Below are 22190 nucleotides of genomic sequence, written 5' to 3' on the forward strand. Positions count from 1 at the left end.
AACCTCCAATATTTCAGTTTTTGTATAGTGAAAATTCATTTTTACGCCATGGTAACATTTATTCTCTCACAACTTAATCATTTGTGAGCCAGTATTGATTTGTTTTTATAATCAGTATTTTTGCAATATTGAACAATATTTTCGAATTTTCCATATCAATTCCATGATAGTGTTTTGAATGATTTCCAATTTTTGGAATTTGGGGTCTGCTGTTTCAAATATTAAATGTGAAAACTGTAGTTTGAAAGGGAGAGTATGATATAAATAATGCCACTTTGTAATGAAACGGCGAGCCGTATAATATGGATCCAACACAGACGAGGAAGTTTGTATAGAATTTATTACAAAAAAAACATGGCAACAGTTAACTTTTCCATTCAATGCGACCCCTGTAGGTGTCAGGTGGTGACCATGTTATGAACAGACAAGATTTTCAACACAAAACAAATATAATCTGCAAAGTTAAATACAGAAATGATTCCGTGCGTTTTATTTATTAAAAAAAAATAAAAATAAAAAAAAACGACTTGCTACAAGTAAAAAAAAAAATCTTGTCGTAAGAACACTACTTTACTGTCATAGTCCTTTTTTTTCTTCATTTGGTCCTCATACTCTGTCAATCACTAGTAGTAATAGTAATTGAAATATATACAGTATATATATATATATATATATATATATATATATATATATATATTTACATTAACCCCCACACAAAAAACTCATTTGTGAGCCAGTTTTTTTTTAATTATGATTTTTGCAGTATTGAACAATATATTCTAAATTTCCATTTTTATTTAATGACAATATCTATGAATGGTTTTGAATTTTTGAAATTTGGGGTCGGCGGTTTCAAATATTAAATGTGAAAAGTGCATTTTGATTAGGAGATATGATATAAATGATGCCAGTCGGCGAGAGAACCAAAGGAAAGACGTTGATTGCCAAAAACGGTAAAACACGAAATGGCAAAGTCCAAACAGAAATGCAATCACAAAAATAAAGTGGACCACGAATACGAACGTAACCCCCCAACCCTAACCTAAAGGTTTTTTTGTGCCAGTGTGGGTTTTTATGTGTTTTTGTAAGGTTATCTTTGCAGCGAAACCTCGACCACAAACTGAGCAGGAAAAAGGTTTTTCGCCAGTGTGGGTTCTTTCATGACTTTGTTGACGTTGCTTTTGAGAGAATCCTTGACCACAAATTGAGCAGGAAAAAGGTTTTTCACCAGTGTGGGTTCTTTCGTGACTTTGTAAGTGTTGCTGTTGAGAGAATCCATGACCACAAACTGAGCAGGAAAAAGGTTTTTCGCCAGTGTGGGTTCTTGTGTGTATTTTTAACTGTTGCTTCTGAGCAAATCGACGATCACAAACTGGGCAAGAAAAAGGTTTTTCGCCAGTGTGGGTTCTTGTGTGTTGTTTTAAGGTGGACTTTCGACTGAATCTTTGCCCACAAACTGAGCATGGAAAAGGTTTTTCGCCAGTGTGGGTTCTTGTGTGTTGTTTTAAGGTGGACTTTCGACTGAATCTTTGCCCACAAACTGAGCATGGAAAAGGTTTTTCGCCAGTGTGGGTTCTTGTGTGTTTTTTTAAGGTGGTCTTGTCACTGAATCTTTTATCACAAACTGGGCAGGAAAAAGGTTTTTCGCCAGTGTGGGTTCTTTCGTGACTTTTTAAGTGTTGCTGTTGAGAGAATCCATGACCACAAACTGAGCAGGAAAAAGGTTTTTCGCCAGTGTGTCCTCTTATGTGTCGTTGTAAGTGTTGCTTCTGAGCGAATCTTCGATCACAAAGTGAGCAGGAAAAAGCTTTTTCACCAGTGTGGGTTTTTGTGTGTTTTGTTAAGTATCCCGACTGAACAAAACATTTTCCACAAACTGAGCAGGAAAAAGGTTTTTCGCCGGTGTGGGTTCTTGTGTGTTGTTTTAGGCTTCCCACCAAAACAAAACCTTTTCCACAAACCGAGCAGGAAAAAGGCTTTTCACCAGTGTGGCTCCTCATATGCATCCGACAGTTATACTTATTAGCAATGGTTTTCCCACAAGGAGAGCATTTACAGAGTTTGTCGTCTCGGTAAGATGTCTTATGACCATCATCATTGTAAGGTGAGTGTGACGTGGCGCCATCTCTGTTTGATGGAGCGATGAAAATGTCTGCTTGCAATCCTTCTGTTGAGCTGCTGCCGCTTGGAGGCTCCGCCCCTCTGCCGGCCTCATTCAGACCATCTTCACTCTTCAAGGGATCACCAGTCCACCTGGTGATATGCTCCTCCTCCTCTTTACCATATGGCAGCTCCTCCTCCTCCTTTTTGATTGGAAGTTGCTTCTGTTCACAGGGCTTTGGCTCCTCTTTGATTTGGGGGAGCTCAACATCCTCTTTTACACCAGGAGATTCTGGCTCCTGCAGCTCAGCACCAAGATATCTTCTGAAACCTGCAAGACACAAGAAAACCACTGATATATTTTATGGACCACCACCGTTTCATCGGCCAGTCTTTTCTTTGTGCAAAACTTGAAGAAGCAGAGATGGAATCTCATAGCCTTCTTGAGTCTGAGTTCAAAGATAGAATCAATTAAGATGAACATATTTGTACGACTGCTCTACCTCTTCCAATGTCTACCTAATTAAGATCCCGCTGAAACTTTTTTTTTGGAGTGGGAGAGGTTAGTTTCAAGATATCTGTGGCAAGGAAAACAGGCTAAAATCTAATTTAAAACAATGCAGTTGATAATGGTGGAATGGGACTTCCAAATTTACAAGATTATTTCTACCCAGCCCAGTTTAGACCTCTAATCTGTTTATGTTCCCCAACATACAATACACGTTGGAAAGAGATTTAATGTACAAGGCTGAAGGGAACTCTAATGTCTGCTTTGATGGCCGACATTGTATCGTGGCAAGGTTTGAACATTGCAGGTGGCAACATGACCCATCATTTACTCCATGTCTGGCAGGAGATCTGCAAAAAATGTAAATTGAGAACTCATTGAAAAGGTTAAGGTGGTGTGCTTTCGATACAGAATTTAAACAGAACAAAACAGATACAAAGTTTAAAAAGTGGATTTCAAAAAGGTTTGACTTCATATCACTCATTCACACAAGATGATAAATTTCAGGATTTTGAAACGTTGATATCCAAAAACGGCCTAGAAAAAGACGATTTTTACAGATACCGACAGGTTAGACACTATTATCACCATGATGTAACAAAGAACATAACTAGACAAGAAACTCTGGTTTCTGGTCTCTTCGAGTCGAAGACCCGAACTAAAATTATTTTCAAATTGTATAAAATTATGATGTCAACAAAGATGAATAATACTCATTATATAAAACAAAAATGGGAAGTGGAAGGAATTATGCCACTTGAGAAAAAAAAGTTGGGAGAACATGTGCCAGCTACAATGGACCACTACGGGCTCGAATGTATGGCGCGAATTCTGTTGGAAAAATATTATGAGATACTTCACTAGTATAACCCCAGTCCAAAAACAACACCTGGGTAAAGGAGACGCCTGCTCGAGAGACTCTGGAACAAATGGAGCGGACCACTCACATATATTTTGGAAATGCAATGTTATTACACCCGACTGGACTGAAGTTCATGCACATTTGGAGAACATTTTCGGGCAACATATCCCTTTTAAATGTGAATGTCTGCATCTGGGTGATTTGAAGCTGGAAAATTGGAAAGCCAATGATAAAAAAACGTTTGAAGATTATACGAGCAGCCATTAAAGGGATCCAAGAATAGAAAGACATGTAATTCTTAGAACATGAATGCTAGCTAGTATGAGTATACTAATTTGATATTAAAACCGCTCTTAATGTTTTCGTTTTAATAAAATTTGCGAAACTATTTGAACTAGTAGGTCGCCATGATTCTTGTTGACGTCGCAGCGCGGTGACATCACATGGGCTCGCTGCCGGACTTCCACAATGTCACTCGTGAACGACATAAACATGTCGACGGTTCTGCCCTTCCAATTTGAACCGGAACTTAATATTAATGAGAAGGATAGCCCTGTCGATATTTCATAAAACGAGCAGCAAAAGCAAAATTAACATCAAAAAAGGGGTTCAAGGAATAGCGTTTCTGCATCACTTTACCTTATTTTTGTCACATAAATGCGCTGTCCAAGTCGTCGATGATAGTTTATACCGGAAGAACGGTATGACAGAAAATTTTTAGTCATTTTGAAACATTGTCGTTTTCATACAAAGTTATACCTTCAAAGCGGTAATTGACAAGTTTATATACCACAATGTTTTGTAAACCATGGAGGCGAACAATACAGACGAGACATTTCTGCTCCTCGTTTTACACTTGGGAGCATTTGTAAACATTACCCTTGAATACTTCCTGAGTACAAAACGCACAATTGCTGGAATATGGGCTACACAACGACAAAGACTGCAATAATGTTGGGCGGCGGTTTGGAATAACGTCAGTCTGGGGGGCATGGACCGCAGACAGTTTCAGCCCCCGAGTATCACTTGTGCGAGGGAAAACAATGAAGTGCATGATGATGACAATGGCTTCCCTGTACATTACCTCAAGAAGCCTCAATACATACGGCAGAGATGAAGACGTTGGCATCATCCGAGAAGGGCCACCTGATTACTACAGATGGGTAGTCCTTACTCCTGCTAACTGAAATTACAAAGTGTGGGGAACTTCCTCTTCAAGGTGTAGTTGTTGATTTTATTTGTTTCGCCAAATTAAAAAAAAAAACTTCCCCTGCACCAATATTGCCGAACTATCTCCCCTTTGTTGATTTTAATACATTTTCTGTCGCAAAACGTGACTTGAAGTGTTTATGTCAATATGTACAAGTACGGGTGTCCGACACTTGCTTTTAGAATGAGAAACTCCAATTTTTAGCGCACATGATTTCACCTACTTTTAGGGTGTCAAAAATACCCTCCTGCTCAGAAAAAAAAAGATCTTTAAAGTTTCCAATGATGAATCAGACATGCATGTTGACATTTTTGACAATATGGTTGAATTGGGGGTCTCAGAACGGAATTTCAAGCCACCTGAGTGTTTTCTGCCACGTGCTCGTCTTTCACACAATCATGGTGCACATGCTTGTTTTGCAGATGATCCTTCTACAGGCGCTTCTGTTACATAAGTTTACACATACAGTAGATGTGTTACACCTTAAACCCGCGCTGATGTGCCGATGTCAAAATGAGTCAGTCATAATTTGTAAAACAACAAGGATTGGACACACTGTCGCATAAAGACTAAACTGACTGAACGAATGCCACCAAATGACAGTTCCGGTTTCTTCTTCACACAGAGCCCCACATTCCCCTCAAGGTGAGTAACGTAATACTCACAGAACAGCGAGTATGATGTGAAGTCGTCACTCTCTGATGGTCCAGCGAAGAGGTCTGCTTGGGATCCTTCTTTTGAACTGCTGTTGCTGCCATTCGGAGGCTCCGTCCCTCTGCTGGCTTCACTCGGACCTCCATCGTCTCCCTTCAAGGGCTTACTAGTCCACTTGGGGATGTCCACCACCTCAACTTTAACATATGGAGGGTCCTCCTCCTCCTTTTTGAGGGGTTGAGGTTGCTGCTGCTCCTCAATGTGGGGGTTCTGCAGTCTAATGAAGTACTCCTCCTGCTCCTCTTTAATGTGGACAAATTCTTCCTCCAGCTTTTTGATGTATGGCGACTCGTCAGCTACCTCCATGCGAGCAGACTCCAGGCGTTCAGGACGATGCGCTTGACTGACATCTGTAAGACCAAGACCATAATCACACATGGGCCAAATGTTATGTCTTCATTAGCCATAACATGTCCCCCCCAAAATGTACTGCTTCAGAAGTAAACCTCTGTGACGATTTTGTATTTATTCGTATCTTGTTCTCATCCACTATGACACAATGTAATAGAGCCGTCCCGACTAGTCAGCATTGTTGACGTAGTTGATGAAGTAAATGTGTCGACAAGCACAATATCCCATTGATGGTTAAAGGCGAGTAAAAAATAAATAAATGAAATACATGCGTGGAAAGTTGAGAATGTCACATGCTCAGGATACAAGTGGGGAAAGCGCCACAAACTCAAAAAAGCAGACCACAGTGGCCAAAGCATGGACTTAATTCAACGGATAAAAGGAGGGTGTCACTGCTGTGTGCAGTCTCTTGTAAGTCCATATTAGGAATGGGCAATATGGCCTTAAGTAAAAGAGAACTACAAGAATAAAGTTGTAATATTACTACGAGGGAAAAAAAGTCATTATTACGTAGGGGTATTGCAGTTGTAAACTGCTACACACTTTACCATAGCTGGGAGCTATGACGAAGCATTAGATTATACATCTTTCTATTGATCATCATTTGATGTTGATGATTCAAAATATTAAGGATTTCCTTATTTGTAAAACTAATTGTAAAACACAAGATGCCTTCAATAGTGTTGATTTTAACAGAGGCGGCATGGCGCTACGTAAATTACGTAGCTGCTTATTCAGGTACGTAATAATACGACTTTTATTCTCATAGTAATTGTATGAGAAAAAACATTGAACTGTTACTCCGAGAATAAACGTCGAATTAATCGTACGAGACTAAAAGTTGTATAATTACGTCGGGCTAATGTAGGTGAAGAAATAATAATAATCAATAGGAGGATGTATGCTAATGCTTCGTCGTAGCTCCAAGTTAAGGTACATGTGCGTTCTGGAAAGTGCGTAGCTACTCACAGCAACTAGCCCTACATAATAATGTGACTTTTTTCTCATAGCAATAGTCCGACTTTAATGTCACAGTCCTTAATCATAGCGTCCTATCAACTTGCATCATTACGTTTTTTTCCATGTACTTAACTCCAGTGATGCGTGACATTTATCTACTCTGCTGGTGCTCACCCTAATGCTGAGGACAATATAAACATATCACTAAAAGAAAATGTAAGAATTGTTTTGAATCCTGTTGGAAAATTGAAGTCACAGTGTTCTGAATCTGTTTATTTTATTGGGTCACTTCGTTATGATTTTGGGGCATGTATGGGTCAATTCTGGTTCATTTTGGGTTTCAGGACTGGAGCCAAGAAGCTCCCCAAATGAATACGGAGTGACTCAAACTCAACAGAAACCTGTAAATGCCTTAAAATGAACAAAAAGGGACCTGTAAGCGCCCCAACGATATATCAATTCTTGGCAGGAGCATATTGATAACCTTTTGGGATACAAAGTATCACGATTAGGGGTGGGCGATATGGCCTTAAACACGTATCACAGTAAATTGAGCAGATTTACCTCTATGACGATAAATTTGCCCAAGCGGACTGTTATATAATTTGAAAATCTGAATCAATGCATTAAATACAGATTAACAGTTTCTCGTTGATTTATTTACCAGCTTTCTGTTTGAAATATTTAACAATTGTACATGCAGTCCAAACATTAATTATATAAAAATGTATTGTAAACAATAAGAATTCAAGTATGAACATTTATAACAGCATGTATTAAGGGTGTAACTGTACATGTAATAGTATTGAACCGTTTCGGTATGTGGTGCTCGGTTCGGAACGGACACGTACCGAACGAGTTTCTGACGTAATATAACCCTTACATTTCGAGGCTGTGAGTCGATTGGGTTAGTTTCTTTGTGTAGATTATATTTACTCCATCTTCTCTACCATAGTTAGGACCAACACGGTAGGACAGTATAACCCAGAATCGTCAACGGTGCGACAACGTGGCCGCAGCGAGAATGAGGTCAAACGCGGGCATTAAGGTCAATCAGCCAATGGACACCAGTCGCAACGCGGCTGCATGTTAGACGCGTCCCAGAAGCGGCTCAACGCGACGCACGCAAAAAGAACGGCAGAGTTTATTATTTGACACGAGACGCGGCCCTCCAGCGTCAATACTACTACCGTTAGCTAGGATCGGGCCGGAAGTCACTCGTGTAAAAATACGGTGGATCCAGTCGATTTTCAAACTAATATGCAATCGTAACCTACTTTTTGAGTCCATCAGATCTCAAGTGGTAGATCAGGGCACAGTTGACTTGTCTTTGTTTATTTACTGCTGTCATCTCTGCTGTAATAATAACCAACACGGCCCCGTGTTGAAGACAAAACCCTCCTACTAGGCCTGAACGATTTTGGAAAAAACTATTGTTGCGATTTTTTGTGGGGTTTGCGATATTAAATTTTTAAAAAAAATTTCTTCAAAGAAATTTTCACTACATGACTTATAGCTGTTTGGAAAGACTTTGGATGACTCACCATCACCACAGTGTACAGTGATCTCTCGTTTTTCGTGGTTAATGGGGACCAGAAACCACCACGATAAGTGAAAAACCGCAAAGTAGCGTGTGTGTGTGTGTTTTTTGGTGCTCAATGTATTTATTCAGATTTAGCATTGGAAAGATACATAAAAGACATGTTTTTTCTCACTTTTTCCCCCAAAGTGATTTAAAAAATGTATATAAATAAATGGTTTTCAAGCACTTCAAATGTCATAATTATGATCAGTTTAAATATAACTGTCCAACTAAATCCTTTCTGAACAAGATAAAGTACTGTAGTAGAAAAATGCTTGGCTTTCTTAAATGCTTCTGTTTATCTACCTTAGCTGTGACTCTTGGAGTGACGTAGAAATTTCAAACTCCTCATGATCACTTTTGGAATTTATTTTATATGTCTCCACACACACACACACACACACACACACACACACACACACACACACACACACACACACACACACACACACACACACACACACACACACACACACACACACACACACACACACACACACACACACACACACACACACATTCCTTCATTCCAGCACGGCTTCCTTGCAGAAACTGTATCGCATGTTATTTTTTATTTATTTATTTATTTATTTTAAATTTTAAAACCTGTCCTGTTCAGCTGTTTGACACAGAGAATGGAAGTCTAAGTGCCCGGATTCTGAACAGTTTTAATGTTTCACATTGAGAGTCTGACATACTCCCATTGTGATCATTCAAAATACCTTTTTATTATGACAAAGCAGCGAACAGGAAGGGATTATGGGGGGACAGAAGAAAAGAAATACAAGAGAAGAAGGAAAAGAAACACAAACAACAACAAGAAATACACTGAACATCTGAACTAGTTACTAATATGCTGGTGCTATCGTCAGCGAGATGTATTTCCGGTTTACACCATGTGGGGGCCTATTGGCCAGTGAAAGAGGAGAATGGGGGTGGGGGTGTCTATAAGCCTATAAGCTAAGTGATTGAAAGGGGTAGAGTGTACACAAATCAGTTCTGTGATCTAGAACCCAGTAATTGTGTGAATCTCTTATGAGTGTAAGCCCGTTGGCGACCAACCCTACGCCACCGCATCGCCAATCCCGGCACCAGGACCCCCAACCCAAGCATGCCCTACCACATCCAGCAGCACGCAGGCCCCACCGGGCGCGCGACAGCCACGCAGACGGGCGGAGAAGCCGCGTGGGCGCCAACCCAGGGCCACGGCCCCCACCCAGCCAGCCCGGGGAGGGGGGGTGGGGGGCCATGCGCAGCCCATCCCTCCTCCCGCAGCCCAGCAAAGGAGCCATCGTCCCCCCCCCCCCCCCCCCCGGGACCCAGGGTGGTCCCCCGGGCCACCCGCGCACCCATCAACCGGCCTTCAGGGATGGCAGGAGGGACGCATCACCAACCCCACGCCCACACCCACCCCCTCCCGCCCACCCGGGCCACGAGCCACAGCCGCAGCCCGACCAACCGGCACGGCACGCCACGGGACCCCCAGCGGCCCACCAAGCCCCAGGCAAGGCAGGGTCCCCCGCCGGTGCAGGCGACACCCCGCTGATACACCGGCGCCCAGCCAGCAACCCGCGACGGAGCGCAGGGCGGCTGCCCAGCCAGAGAAGAGAGGGGAAGGCGGAGGCAGGAGAACGCCCAGGAACTGCCACGGGGCGATGCAAGATCGGAGACCCGACCCCCCAACCTACTCCCGCGGCCGGCAGCCGAGGCAGAGGGGAGGCCACACCCCAGGAGCCACGCCATATAGAAAAAGTGTGGGACCCACCTACCACCCTATTACTGTGGCTGCCAGGTTCCCGACTGGCAGCCATCACCCAGCACCGTGATGGGGGTGTGAGGGGAGGGTAGTGCAATGTATGCATTAAAATAGGAGAGCTTGGCTTGGGGCAGTGGGACCGCAGCATGGAGCTTCTGCCCAGCCGCCCGTCCCACCGCCCTTTGCCAGAGCTCTCCTGTGGAGTATGATGTGTGGTGCATTTAAAAAAGGTGCAGAGATGGCGGGGCCTGTGGTGAGGAGGCAGCCGTGAGGTACCCCCACCCCCAACAGGTCCCAACCATCCCACAACCTTGGTGTGTGGTGCATTAAAAACAGAGGGGAGCCGGGCCGGGACTGTAAAGCTCCGTCCCAACTCTCCCCGGAGAAATGTATGAGCATGTAAGTGCCAGGGTGAAAAATATTTACAGTGCCGAAGTGAGAAGTGCGTGAGTTAAGAGGCAGGCTCCCGCGGGCGTGGCCCCGTCCACCAGAACCACCGGCCGCAGGGCGGAAGAAGCGTCAGCGCCCCGATCAATCTCCGCCCCAGACCACCCACGGCGCCTCCGCAACCGCCCACCCCCCTCCCACCCACCAAGCACCCACCCCGCACTCCGAGCAGGCGCCACACCAAGCGCCGGTGACCAGGGGACGTCCACCCCACCGGCAAGGGACAGCAAGCTTCACCCAAGGCCCCGCGGGCCCCAAGAGGCCCCGCCAACAACCCCGCCAGCCGGGGGGCAGCAGCGGCCGCCGCGGCCCAGGGAGGCGGACAGGGCCGGAAGCAGAACAAGGGGACGGAAGCGCGCCCCCCACAACCCACCCCCGGGCCAGGAGGGGCGCATGGCATGACACCAGAGGGCACCTCCCCGGCACCCGGTACAGGGAGACGCGGCTCCGGCCGGGCGGACCTGGGAGGGAACCATGGCTGCCGCATGCACCCCCCGGCCCCCACCCCACCCCAACTCCACCCCACCCCGGCCGGCCGGGGAAGGGCCGCGGCCCCAGACCGGCACCCGCACGGCCCCCCCACCCGCCCACGACACCAGCGCGCGCCCGACAGGACCCCCGCACAGCCAGACGCAACCAGACAAGCCCCGGCCGAAAATCCCGGGGGCCAAGACCGGCGACGGGACGGCCCAGGGCAGGACGCCAACAAACTCTACCTGTAAAGCTGACAGAAGAAGAGGTTTATCAAACACCATTAGATGTATGCCAAGGACCGGTGAAGTGTATAATTTACGCATAGTTCCTTAATTGTTCCAAGTCTGATAAGTAATATATAGGGTGTTCCAAAAAAAGTTGCATAGGTTCCCCAGCAGCTGGAAATCAAATTGTCTGTGAGTATCCTTGTAAAATAAGCCCATTGACCCACTAAACTGTGAAGGAAGAAAAATTATTTATTACATGCTGTTGGAAGTGTATAAAAAAGTTCAGATTTAAACATGTTCAGTTTCCAGCTGCAGAAGGATGCATACAACTTGCCTGGAAACCCCGCATACATCAATTTATGTATACATTTTTATTATTTTTATGGCATTCCTTCGCAGGTGAGAGAGAATCCTTATTCTATGTTCATCATTCTTGCGACCATTTCCCACTGTTGTTCGTATTTGTCCATTTTATTTGTCTGTTCGGCAGATATTTTCTCTAATGTTATATATTCAATGATTAGATTTAGCCATTGGTTAATGCTAATATTTTGTTTGTTTTTCCAATTCAACAATATTGTTTTTTTGGCTATCGTTAGACTTGCTAGTAGTGGACGGGTTTGATGGATAGAGATATTCACTGTATTCAGATCGCCAAGCAGACAAAGAGTTGGAGATAATGGAATCCTGCAGTTCAATAGGAAAGAGAGTTTCTTCGTTACCTGTGCCCAGAAATCTTGTATTGGTTTACATTGCCAAAGAGCATGAAAGTATGTGTCTGAAGAATCTTCGTTGCAGCTTGTGCATTTATCTGATTGGGAGCACCCCATTTTGTACATTTTAGATTGAGTAATATGCAATCTGTGCAGTATTTTGAATTGTATAAGCTGAAGGTTCTTATTCTTTGTCATTATAAATGTATTTTTACAGATGTTGGACCAATAGTTATTATCTAATGTTACCAAAAGTTCGTTATTCCATTTTTCGATTGGTAGGCAAGTTGAGTTGTTACATGAGAGGGCTTTATAGACTTTTGAAAGTATTTTTTTGTTGTTGAGGATGTATATTTATGATTTTATTTACGAAAGGTGGTGGGTCTAACGTACCCTTTAGTGATGGAAATTTGCTTCTGATGGCTGCCCTGTATCGCATGTTAAACGATGATTGACACATTGCTCCGCTTTGATGTCCGCTTCTTTGGCAAGATCAAAGATATTGAGCATCGTTAACTTACTGAGCTAACAAGTAGGAACTAATATTCACATAGGAACTAAAGTTATACAACAATATAAAACAATACAGATGAATACATCACATTTGTAAAATATAAACACATAATAAAATAAACAATCGCCCATTTAAATAAAATAAATTGAAATGAGCTAAAACACCCGTAATCAAATAATAAGAACAATACACAGATCCTTCTTTCACAATTAAATTTATTAATTTCTGTGTGGCGCTTTAACTTGAGAAAATCCACCAATAAAGCTTTTGAAAACCGTTCATAACAAAAAAAAAATGTTTCATTGAGGCATTTCATTTGTAAAATACATGTTAAAATCTTTGTCATTGGGATTGCTTTTCTCTTAAGCACAGGACTTTTTCTTTTTTTCAGAAAGAAAGCTGAACAATACGCGGGCTCTGAAAGACAAATTGTTGTTGGATTAACTTTAAATACCCGCTACTTTTTGAGCAAAATTCTAGCTTTGTATAGGCTAATGTTCCTATTGTTGAAAGCACAAAAGTGTGTAATAAACAACTAGCACATTTAGCACATTTTGTTTTCTTACTGTACCGAAAATGAACCGAACCGTGACCTCCAAACCGAGGTACGTACCAAACCGAGATTTTTGTGTACTGTTACACCCCCTAGCGTGTATGGCTTGAACAATGTACATTGTCAAAATCACTATGCCTGTGCAAACATGTCATTGTAACACAAATGACTTGCAGCTTGAACATTACACTTCAAAAAGTCAACTTATTGTTAATGGCTGCTGTGACATAATTACTCAACACAAATGTTTACTTCATGGTTTCAGGTTTTTTTTTTCCCCAGTGCATTTTTTAATAAGTGTACGCACACGACCCCCAGACACACGCACATTAAAGCTATATTAATCTTCTGCAAATGCAACATTTAAGATTTTATGATAGCAATAATGACACAGAATTAGGCACATACAGAAAAATAGCTGGGGCCATTAATCGGTCATATTGTAAGTTTCACTGTTGGATTGTACTTTATGCTGAATGCTTTACCATCACAAAAGCTATGAGAGAAATCACACACAGACAGAAACAAAATAACGCGACATAGTAATTTCTAGATTCAGTCCGTGCCCAATCCACTCATTAAGTTCAGCCGTTTGGACAAGGTTAGAGCCGCTATCCAACTCCATCACGTTCATTTGTAGCGTTAACCGCTAGCTTTAGCCTGTGCCCTGGCTACTATTACAGAAAGGTGTATGGAGCCACATCTTTTACAACTCCTCATTGTAGTCTGATCTCTCGCCAAACTGTCAGTAGATTGTGGTAATTCCCCATGAAACAGGGTGAACTGCCAACAAAAAAGAAGATCTACTCCTTCTCCCGCCCCTACCATTAGGAGCCACGTCAACGCAGGCAAGCGCTACCCCCTAGCGGCCGGAGGGATTCTCTTCAAATTGGTAAAATCATCATATAAACCGGACATTTTCATTAAATTAGTGAAGCCCGGCCGGACGCTCCGGGGGGCACGTAATAAGACGACATGTCAAAAGAGGACGTTTGGTCACCCTAGTTTATACCGTCCCTACCAATGTTGAAACCAAACCTACGCCCTTGGTTTGGACATTTATTGGATTGGCAAAAACCCATTTTGAACATATCAAATTAAGTTGTATGCCATCTATGCAGTATTTTGAATTGGATAAATTGCAGATTGCTATTTGTAGTCGTTGTAACTATATTTTTACAGAATCGTGTCCATCAACTTTTGTCAGATGTTACTGAAAAGTCGTTTCTCCATTTACCTATTGGTAAATATGTAGAATTGTTACATGAGAATAATTTAAGTGCTTTACACCACATTCAAATTTGTAAGAGAAGATCAAAAAATAAAAACAGTAAAGATAGATACAGAGCTGCCAACTTTTAGAAAAACCTTGGAGTGAGATTTTGTTGGGGGTGACCAAAATTTTGCGTGAGAAATTGGATGTGTGGCGTGTGTGCATGAGAAAACAGGCAATTGCGTGTGTCTCACGCTCATCGTTAGTCTAACGATGGACTACGTTAGCCTATTTGGTTGACCAACGTTACTAACCGTTATGTATGGTGACGTTTCAGATAGAATCCCGTTTAGAATACTTGCACAAAAGGAGCTCAGAAAGCGCTCAGTAGGTGCAGGAGTCAGTGCTTTTTTTCTGGAAAAAAGCGCCAAGTGTGAAGGCCTTGCTGATGTTTTGAGCATGCTTGCAGTAGGCAATACTACAAGGCTAACAAGGTGATCTCCTGCTGCTTGTTATGGTAACTGAGTTTACATTTACAACACAAAATCAAGTTCGCACGCACAAACACATTTCTTTTAAGATTTAAAGTTTAACAGGGGTGCCCAATCCCGATCTTTGAGAGCCCCTATCCAGCTTGTTTTCAGTGTCTCCCTCCTTTAACATACCTGAATCAAATGGATTGGGGCTCTCGAGGACCGGGATTGGGCACCCCTGCTTTAAGACCTAAGCCTATTTTGGCCAAATTTGCATGCCTTTGATGTTACCTTTATATTTCAAAGAAAAAATTGTTCACAATGGCCATGTTGGGTCCCTTTTTTCAGGACACCTTGAACTTCATGTCCAAACTGTTGTTTTCTTCACTGACCAATTATAATCCACATTGTGGACCCAAAAAAGACCAAAAAATCCTAAAATCTTTTTTCAAAATTTGTATTGTTGATGTCCCACTGACAACCAAACATGCTCGACCAACCGTTTTGAAGCTTGATAATATTTATTCAACTTGTTAGGATAAACATTCAATAGAAAAAAATAAGATTGAACAGTTTTATGTTTGACAATTCAACACAAACAGCAGGTATAGTCATAGGCATTTTTGGCCTTTACACATACTATGGTCTAAACAGGTTATATACAGCGCAAAATAGTGAGAAAAAAATGATATATATCATCTAATACAAAAAGAGTTTGGAGGATATCTCTTTGTGAAGTTAGGTATTGTACCCATCGCCTTATCAAAGGTATATTTGTACATGCAATTAAGCTTCACGAACACACATCTATATGAAAATTGAAAACATTCACAGTGAAGAAAAAAACATATTTAACATTGAAAAAAAAGTATTTTCAAAAATATTGACAAGTAGCTCAGCTCAATTTTTTCAGGCATGCGGCCAGATTTTTTTTTTTTTTGGCGCACTCAATCAAGTTTGTTCTTCAACAGGTGACTGAGCTGCGTCACACACAACGTCACACAGCCTACTCATCCGCCGTTCGCGTGCTACTGTCACTTCTACTCGCCGAGACGCCGACTCATCCCAGGAAAACGACAAATACAGCTCATCCTCTTCCTTGAGTTAATGAAATAATGCATTAGCTTGCGCTAAATTTAGTTTTCGATTCAACTGCAAAGTCGCTTGCTCAAATCAACCGGCGGTTGCTTGCTTCGCATGCCTGTATGCATGGTTTTGAAAAAGGAACAAAAATGACGGAAATATGGAGATAGACACATGGTCTATGCAGCGTTTTATATTTACGAGTACAATAAAACTATAAAACTCAAATGACATTATCTCCCGTTTTACTAGGTCGGTTGATTTCAAATAAAAACTGGTGCGGACATCAACTTCCGTACTTTCAAAAGGGAATGGGACGTACTACGTCATTGTTTGGACACACCTCCATGCGGGTAATATCCTTTACTTCCGGTCCGGCAGACTCAACGTGGATTGTAACGTGTGGTAGTGCTAAGCTAATTCCTTCGGTGTATTAGAAAGAAATTATAGGTGTGTATTGTTGTGTTACTGGGTGCAACAGCGTCTCCCACCCACGACAAAAAAGGGCAAGGAAAACTGGACTCACTTTTCACCGTTTTTCTGCATGAAGGACCAAATATCAGATCACGAAGGCACGACGGATGGCTTGGGTCGCAGCGGTTCGTCGGAAAAGCATTTGTATTGATCATATTTCTGCTGGAATGAGGGTGTGTTCCCGTCATCTCCACTCCTGTAAGTTGAACGATTTATCCACTGTTTTGGTTTCAATACGTTTTTTTTTTTTTTACCGTTGTGTAAATCTGCATCGGTAGCAATGCTCACTACTACCTGTTGTGTTCCTAGGTAAACCTGCATATGAAATGCTGACAACACATCCCGATTGGTCACCGTCTCTCCTCTTGAGTTATTCTGAGGTCAAGCGCACCACATCAGAGCGTTATGAGAGGTTGGAAAGGCAAAGAGTGCATGCTGAAACTTCTGTTTGCTGTGCTCTTACAAACATGAGCCCAAGTGTTGTGAAAAGTCAATAAAATGTGAATACAAAAACATGACTTGAACAAGTTCTTGACAAACTGTTAACTGCTTGTTGTTTACTTCAGCTCTTCAGAATAAACAGGTGTAATAATTACAAAGTCAGGTGATTTAATTTTGTTATTCAATATGGAATATGCATTGACAATGTTTGGACAGTGTTGTAGACAAGAACTGGAACTGATAAGTTGCAACAGATTTCTTTCAAGTAATGCAATTTCTCCAATACAATATTTGAACTGACAGTTTAAAATCTTTAAATTAGTGCAAACAAGGCCCACCCTCTGACGGGGGCAGCAAATATTATATAGTAAATTATAAGTAATATAAAAATATAAGATTACAATAAACGTGTCTTTGTCAAAGCAGTTAAAAAAAACTATTTACTGGCCTTTGGTAAATTGCCAGACCGAATAAATATGTGCTTTAAAGTTCTTGCATTTCCATTTTAAGTATTGCAAGTTCTCCAACACAATATTTGAACTGACAGTTTAAAATCCTTTTAGTGCAAAATGGCCCACACTCTGACAGGGGGCAGCAAATATTATAACACATAATATAATACATTATAAAAAGCTATTTACTATATAAATACAAGATCACAACAAAATCTGTCTTTTTCAAAGCAGTTAAAAAAATTCAGTGGCCTGAGGTAAATAAAGGTGTATTAATATGTACATTACAGTTCTTTCATTTCTATTTTAGGTATTGCAACTTTTCCAACACTATTTGAATTGACAGTCTAAAGTCTAGATTAATCCAAACAAGATTATAAATAATAATAGAACAGCAGTCGGCAACCCGCGGCTCCGGAGCCTCATGCGGCTCTTTCATCCTTATAATGCGGCTCTGATTGGCTTGGGAAAATAAATTACTAAAAAAAATTTTTTTTTTTTTTGTATTTAATTGAAGTGTGTTTTAGGGCTGCAGCTATCGAATATTTTAGTAATCGAGTAATCGACTGAAAATTCTATCGATTAATCGAGTAATCGGATAAAACAAATATATTTTTAGGTGAAGAGCAATTATAAATATACATGAGAAAACAAGACATTTCATCTAATCTTGAACCATTTTCAGTCAATCAATGTCTTTATTTTCGATGTATATTGTTGAAAACAGCCAACAATTGCATCTCAGATGTAACTAGAATAAAAAAAAAAAAGACAAATTCACTGCTTTCACTCAAAAAACCTTTAGATCTTATTAAAATATATATCTTACCTAAAAATGCCGTTACGCTTGAAAACACACATCACTTAAAAGTTAGGATTTTTTCCCCACGTGTTTCAATTGAATTTCTATTTGTGTCAAGCCATTTTTAAGTTCTAGTTAAGTTTTAAGTTAGTCTAAACTGTAAGTCCTGATAGGATTTTGTGTTTTTGCAGTGTTCAAGATAAATGTATGATACAGGCTGTATTGGAGCACATTAGGGACCAGTGCTACTTGGTGTTTTATCCAGCAATGACTACTAAGCTAAAATTGATAGTTAGCATTATTGAGTTTTTATTTTACACCCTTATCACTCCACAAAGCTATGTTATGTTAAAGCCTGTATGTAAGACACGTTAGCCACGCATCGAAAGTGGTCATAATTAATAGAAACCTAGCCATCCGCAGGGCTAACGTTGCGTGAGCTAGTGACTCAGACAGTAACGTTAATCTTATTTTTTAGCGCTTAGCGCTCTTTATTAGCGCTTAGCGCTCTACTGCTTTAAGATGGCCGCTGTTTATTACCGCTGCCCAGACGCGGCCGAGTCTATCATATTGCATCTAGTTCAACATACATGTGATCTCTATGAGACTCCTCAGATGCTACCTGCTACCAACTTAACATCACGCGGGCTAGTTTTTAGCAACGTCGGTGTAGTTTGGAGCGGCTGTCGGCTGCGGAAATGTTTTTTATATTTTTTTATTGCTTCTTCCTCTACGCACGTGACGTCGGCGCGTTGTCCCGCATTAAAAGTAGTCCGAGCGAAACGTGATGCTTAGAGCTGTCAAAATAAACGATTACTCGAGGTGAATAAAATTACTCGGATCAGTTTTTAAACTCGAGTTACTCGAGTTGCTCGAGTATTCGTTTCAGCTCTAGTGTGTTTTATTTGTGTTAGTTTTTATATTATTTTAGTTCTAAATTTGAAGATTATTGTGATCTTGAAATATTAAAATATTAATTAAATTATTTGATATTATTTTTTCGTCGCTCAAAATAGACGTCAAACTGCGGAAGCTGGTATACCCGCTGAAACGCCGCCACGTTCGTGCGGCAGCCAAAAAGTACTCAATCAAAAGTAAAGCTTTTTTAAGGTACTACAACTCAAAAACAACGGGAACATTTTTAAACAGGCATTTCACGGGAGAGCATTTCGACTCATCGGCCATCGGCCAATCATATAGCGAGAATAGCGAGACGTCACTGTCAAGCGCCGACGGGGGGGATTTAGATATTGAGGGGTTTGGATAATGTACTTACACCGGCAAAGCCAATGGAGAAATGTAAGAAAAGAAAAATATCTCAAGAAAATAGAACATTCAATGATGCCTGGGCAGATTCATTTGCATTTACCTCGAGCGAGAGTGGCCTACCAGTATGCCTAATTTGTGGAGAAAAACTGGCTAACAATAAACGGTCAAATGTCGCAAGACATTTTAACAATACACACAGAGCCTTTGCTGAAAAATATCCAGAGGGAGAAGAGAGGAAAAAAGCTGTTTCGGAACTGATGCAGAAGGCTGACCGGACGAAAAATCAATTCAAGAAGTGGGTGAAGTCTGCAAATTCAACTACAGTAGCACGTGGATTTCATAAGAAACATGCTGCGGTAAAGTAGTAGAAGTTTTTTTTTTTTCATTTTAGATGTGCGGCTCCCAGTGTTTTCTTTTCCGTGGAAACCGGGTTCAAATGGCTCTTTCGGTGTCAAAGGTTGCCGACCGCTGTAATAGAACATATACAAAATTACAATGAAACGTGTCTATGTCAAAGTGGTTAAAAAAAAAATCCCAAAAATAATCACTGGCCTTAGTTAAATAGCCAGGCAGAATAAATATGTGCATTAAAGTTCTTGCATTTTCACAAGTTAAAAGCCCGCAGTCCATTGACAAGAAGGGCAGACCCAGATGGCGTCTACTGCAGGGGTTTGGTTGAGTCCGACACAGGACAAATTGAACAAATTTCTATGTCAAATAATCCAAGAAGAGAGACGGTGACCAGTCGGGATGTGTTGTCAGCATTTCATATGCAGGTTTACCTAGGAACACAACAGGTAGTCGTGAGCATTGCTACCGATGCAGATTTACACAACGGTTAAAAAAAGCAAAACGTATTGAAACCAAAACAGTGGATAAATCGTTCAACTTACAAGAGTAGAGATGACGGGAACACACTCTCATTCCAGCAGAAATATGATCAAAAGAAATGCTGTTCCGACGAACTGCTGCGACCCAAGCCATCCAACGTGCCTTCGTGATCCGATATTTGGTCCTCCATGCAGGAAACCGGTGAAAAGTGAGTCCAGTTTTCCTTGCCCTTTTTTGTCGTGGGTGGGAGACGCTGTTGCACCCGGTGTTCTGCCAAAATATCCTACATCGGCGAAACGTCCTACATTAGTCGAATTTGACACCTAAAGTACTACCGTGCGCTCTAAACTTGTTTTGTTTAGATGCATACAAGAATAACGTACTAAAAAAATGCCTGCAGAAAATACTTAAATGTAGTTATATCAAATAAGGACGGTTTAAATACGTTACGTGACTAATGTGGTCAACTGCTTCAAAGCTAACACAAAAAACACAATGGTTAAAAGTATGAGAGGGTAATACATGCAAAAAGTATCTTTGAGGCAGTGAAAAGGTTCTAAATAACTAAATAAAAACAAAAATAGTGAGTACTCGCCGCTTCTAACCGATGTGCGCATGCCTATGGATGCATGCACAAGCGCCCTGAGCATTGTGTAGGACGTTTCGCCGCGAAGTAAGGAATGGCCGAACACCGGTAACACAACAATACACACCCATAATTTCTTTTTAATACACCGAAGGAATTAGCTTAGCACTACCACACTTTACAATCCCCGTTGAGTCTGCCGGACCGGAAGTAAAGGATATTACTGGTGCCGCCCAAATGTCCGTCAACACATCATGTTTACCTGTTACGGCTACGTACATTCCTCCTATTTACGACGTGTTTTTCTGCTCGTTAACATTAATAATCAAAATGGTGAAGGCGTGTGTGGCGGTCGGTTGCAATAACAGAGAAGATAGACGGAGAAGACGGAGAGACTTGAAGTTCTACCGGATTCCGAGAGACCCGGAGAGAAGAGAGCGAGATGGGCTGCTGCAATTCGACGAGAAAACTGGGCTCCAAACGATTACCACAGATTATGTAGTAGTCATTTTATATCTGGTAAGATGCATTTAATATATATTTAGAGGGTTTTGGGCTGACAACCACAATTAAGATCATTGCTAGGCTAATCGCCGACAACATACACGTATGTATGTAGTGAGAGTGCTATCGCTAAACCATATAAACATTAAAAGCCCTAACTCCATTGACAAACGACATGAAATACATTAGACTTGACAGTGGATGTTAGCAATAACAAAAGATTTTGAATTGAAAATTTCGTAACTCACCTTTCCAAGCACAAGATAGATTCCTGCCGAATTTTCGTGGACGAGGACCTGTTTCACCCAACCAGCAACGAAGTATTTATAAGCCTCCAAGCTCTTAAAGTTTTTCAAACTTTCGTGAGAATAGGCTGATTTTGTGTGGACAAGATAGTTGTACATATCAGGGTAGCTAGCAGATGTCAGGCAAATACGGCGGAGACAGCGCAGGGATTCCCCTATATTCAACAGATTGTGGCGCACCGCCACACTAAAATGAAAGCCGCCACGCCTGGCAAATGAGATGTATTTTATTTATTTATTTAAATAAAAAAAAATTTTTTAAGGCCGCTTCAAACTAGCGGCAGCCGAGTGGGAGGAGTTCAGCGGACACCTATTCATTGTGTATTGTAGCCTAATGTTCGTAACTATGCAGGCCCCCCCTTAAGAGACGCAAGGGGAACGAGTAGGAAGAATGGGAGAACGAGCGAGATAGCGAGAGATAGCGGTCGCATGTTGTAGCAGCCCGCTGTTATTTTGTTATTGTTTTTCTTTATTATTGTTACCACAATAAAGTGGGTAAGCAAATACAGACTTCTCTCCTTCTTGCCCATATCCGGGGCATTACAATAATTTGGATCGGACTTTTCGGCGAAAGTGAGCGGTGGACGGCCGTCTTGGACGGAAAGCAAACTTTGACTAACTTGCGCTGAGAGACTGCGGAGAGGCGGGGCCCAAAATAAAGCCTTGCTCTATTTTCAGAGCGTTGGTCACAGTAAACGATTTATCAGTTCAAGCAGAGTAAAATGATACATATTCACGGTACAAGAACGTTGTTTCTGTGTCCATCGATTGGTAAGAAAAGGCTGT

The 22190-nt window shown here is 41.6% G+C and overlaps 1 protein-coding gene across 2 annotated transcripts in view; it reads right to left on the bottom strand.

Annotated features, from left to right (window-relative positions):
- Nucleotides 1–362: 362 nt before the first annotated feature.
- The window catches only part of LOC130928999 (gastrula zinc finger protein XlCGF57.1-like), a 31332-nt gene continuing 9504 nt past the window's right edge, over nt 363–22190 (bottom strand). For both annotated transcript variants that reach the window (XM_057855842.1, XM_057855841.1), the window contains exons 2-3: nt 5346–5744; nt 363–2431 (exon numbers count right to left, since the gene is read on the bottom strand). In XM_057855842.1, coding sequence (XP_057711825.1) covers nt 1038–2431; nt 5346–5700 — 1749 coding nt within the window. In that variant the 5' untranslated portion in view covers nt 5701–5744 and the 3' untranslated portion in view covers nt 363–1037. The remainder of the gene's footprint in view (nt 2432–5345; nt 5745–22190) is intronic.

The sequence above is a fragment of the Corythoichthys intestinalis genome, chromosome 13, assembly GCF_030265065.1.
Source record: "Corythoichthys intestinalis isolate RoL2023-P3 chromosome 13, ASM3026506v1, whole genome shotgun sequence".
Taxonomy (NCBI): Eukaryota; Metazoa; Chordata; class Actinopteri; order Syngnathiformes; family Syngnathidae; genus Corythoichthys; species Corythoichthys intestinalis.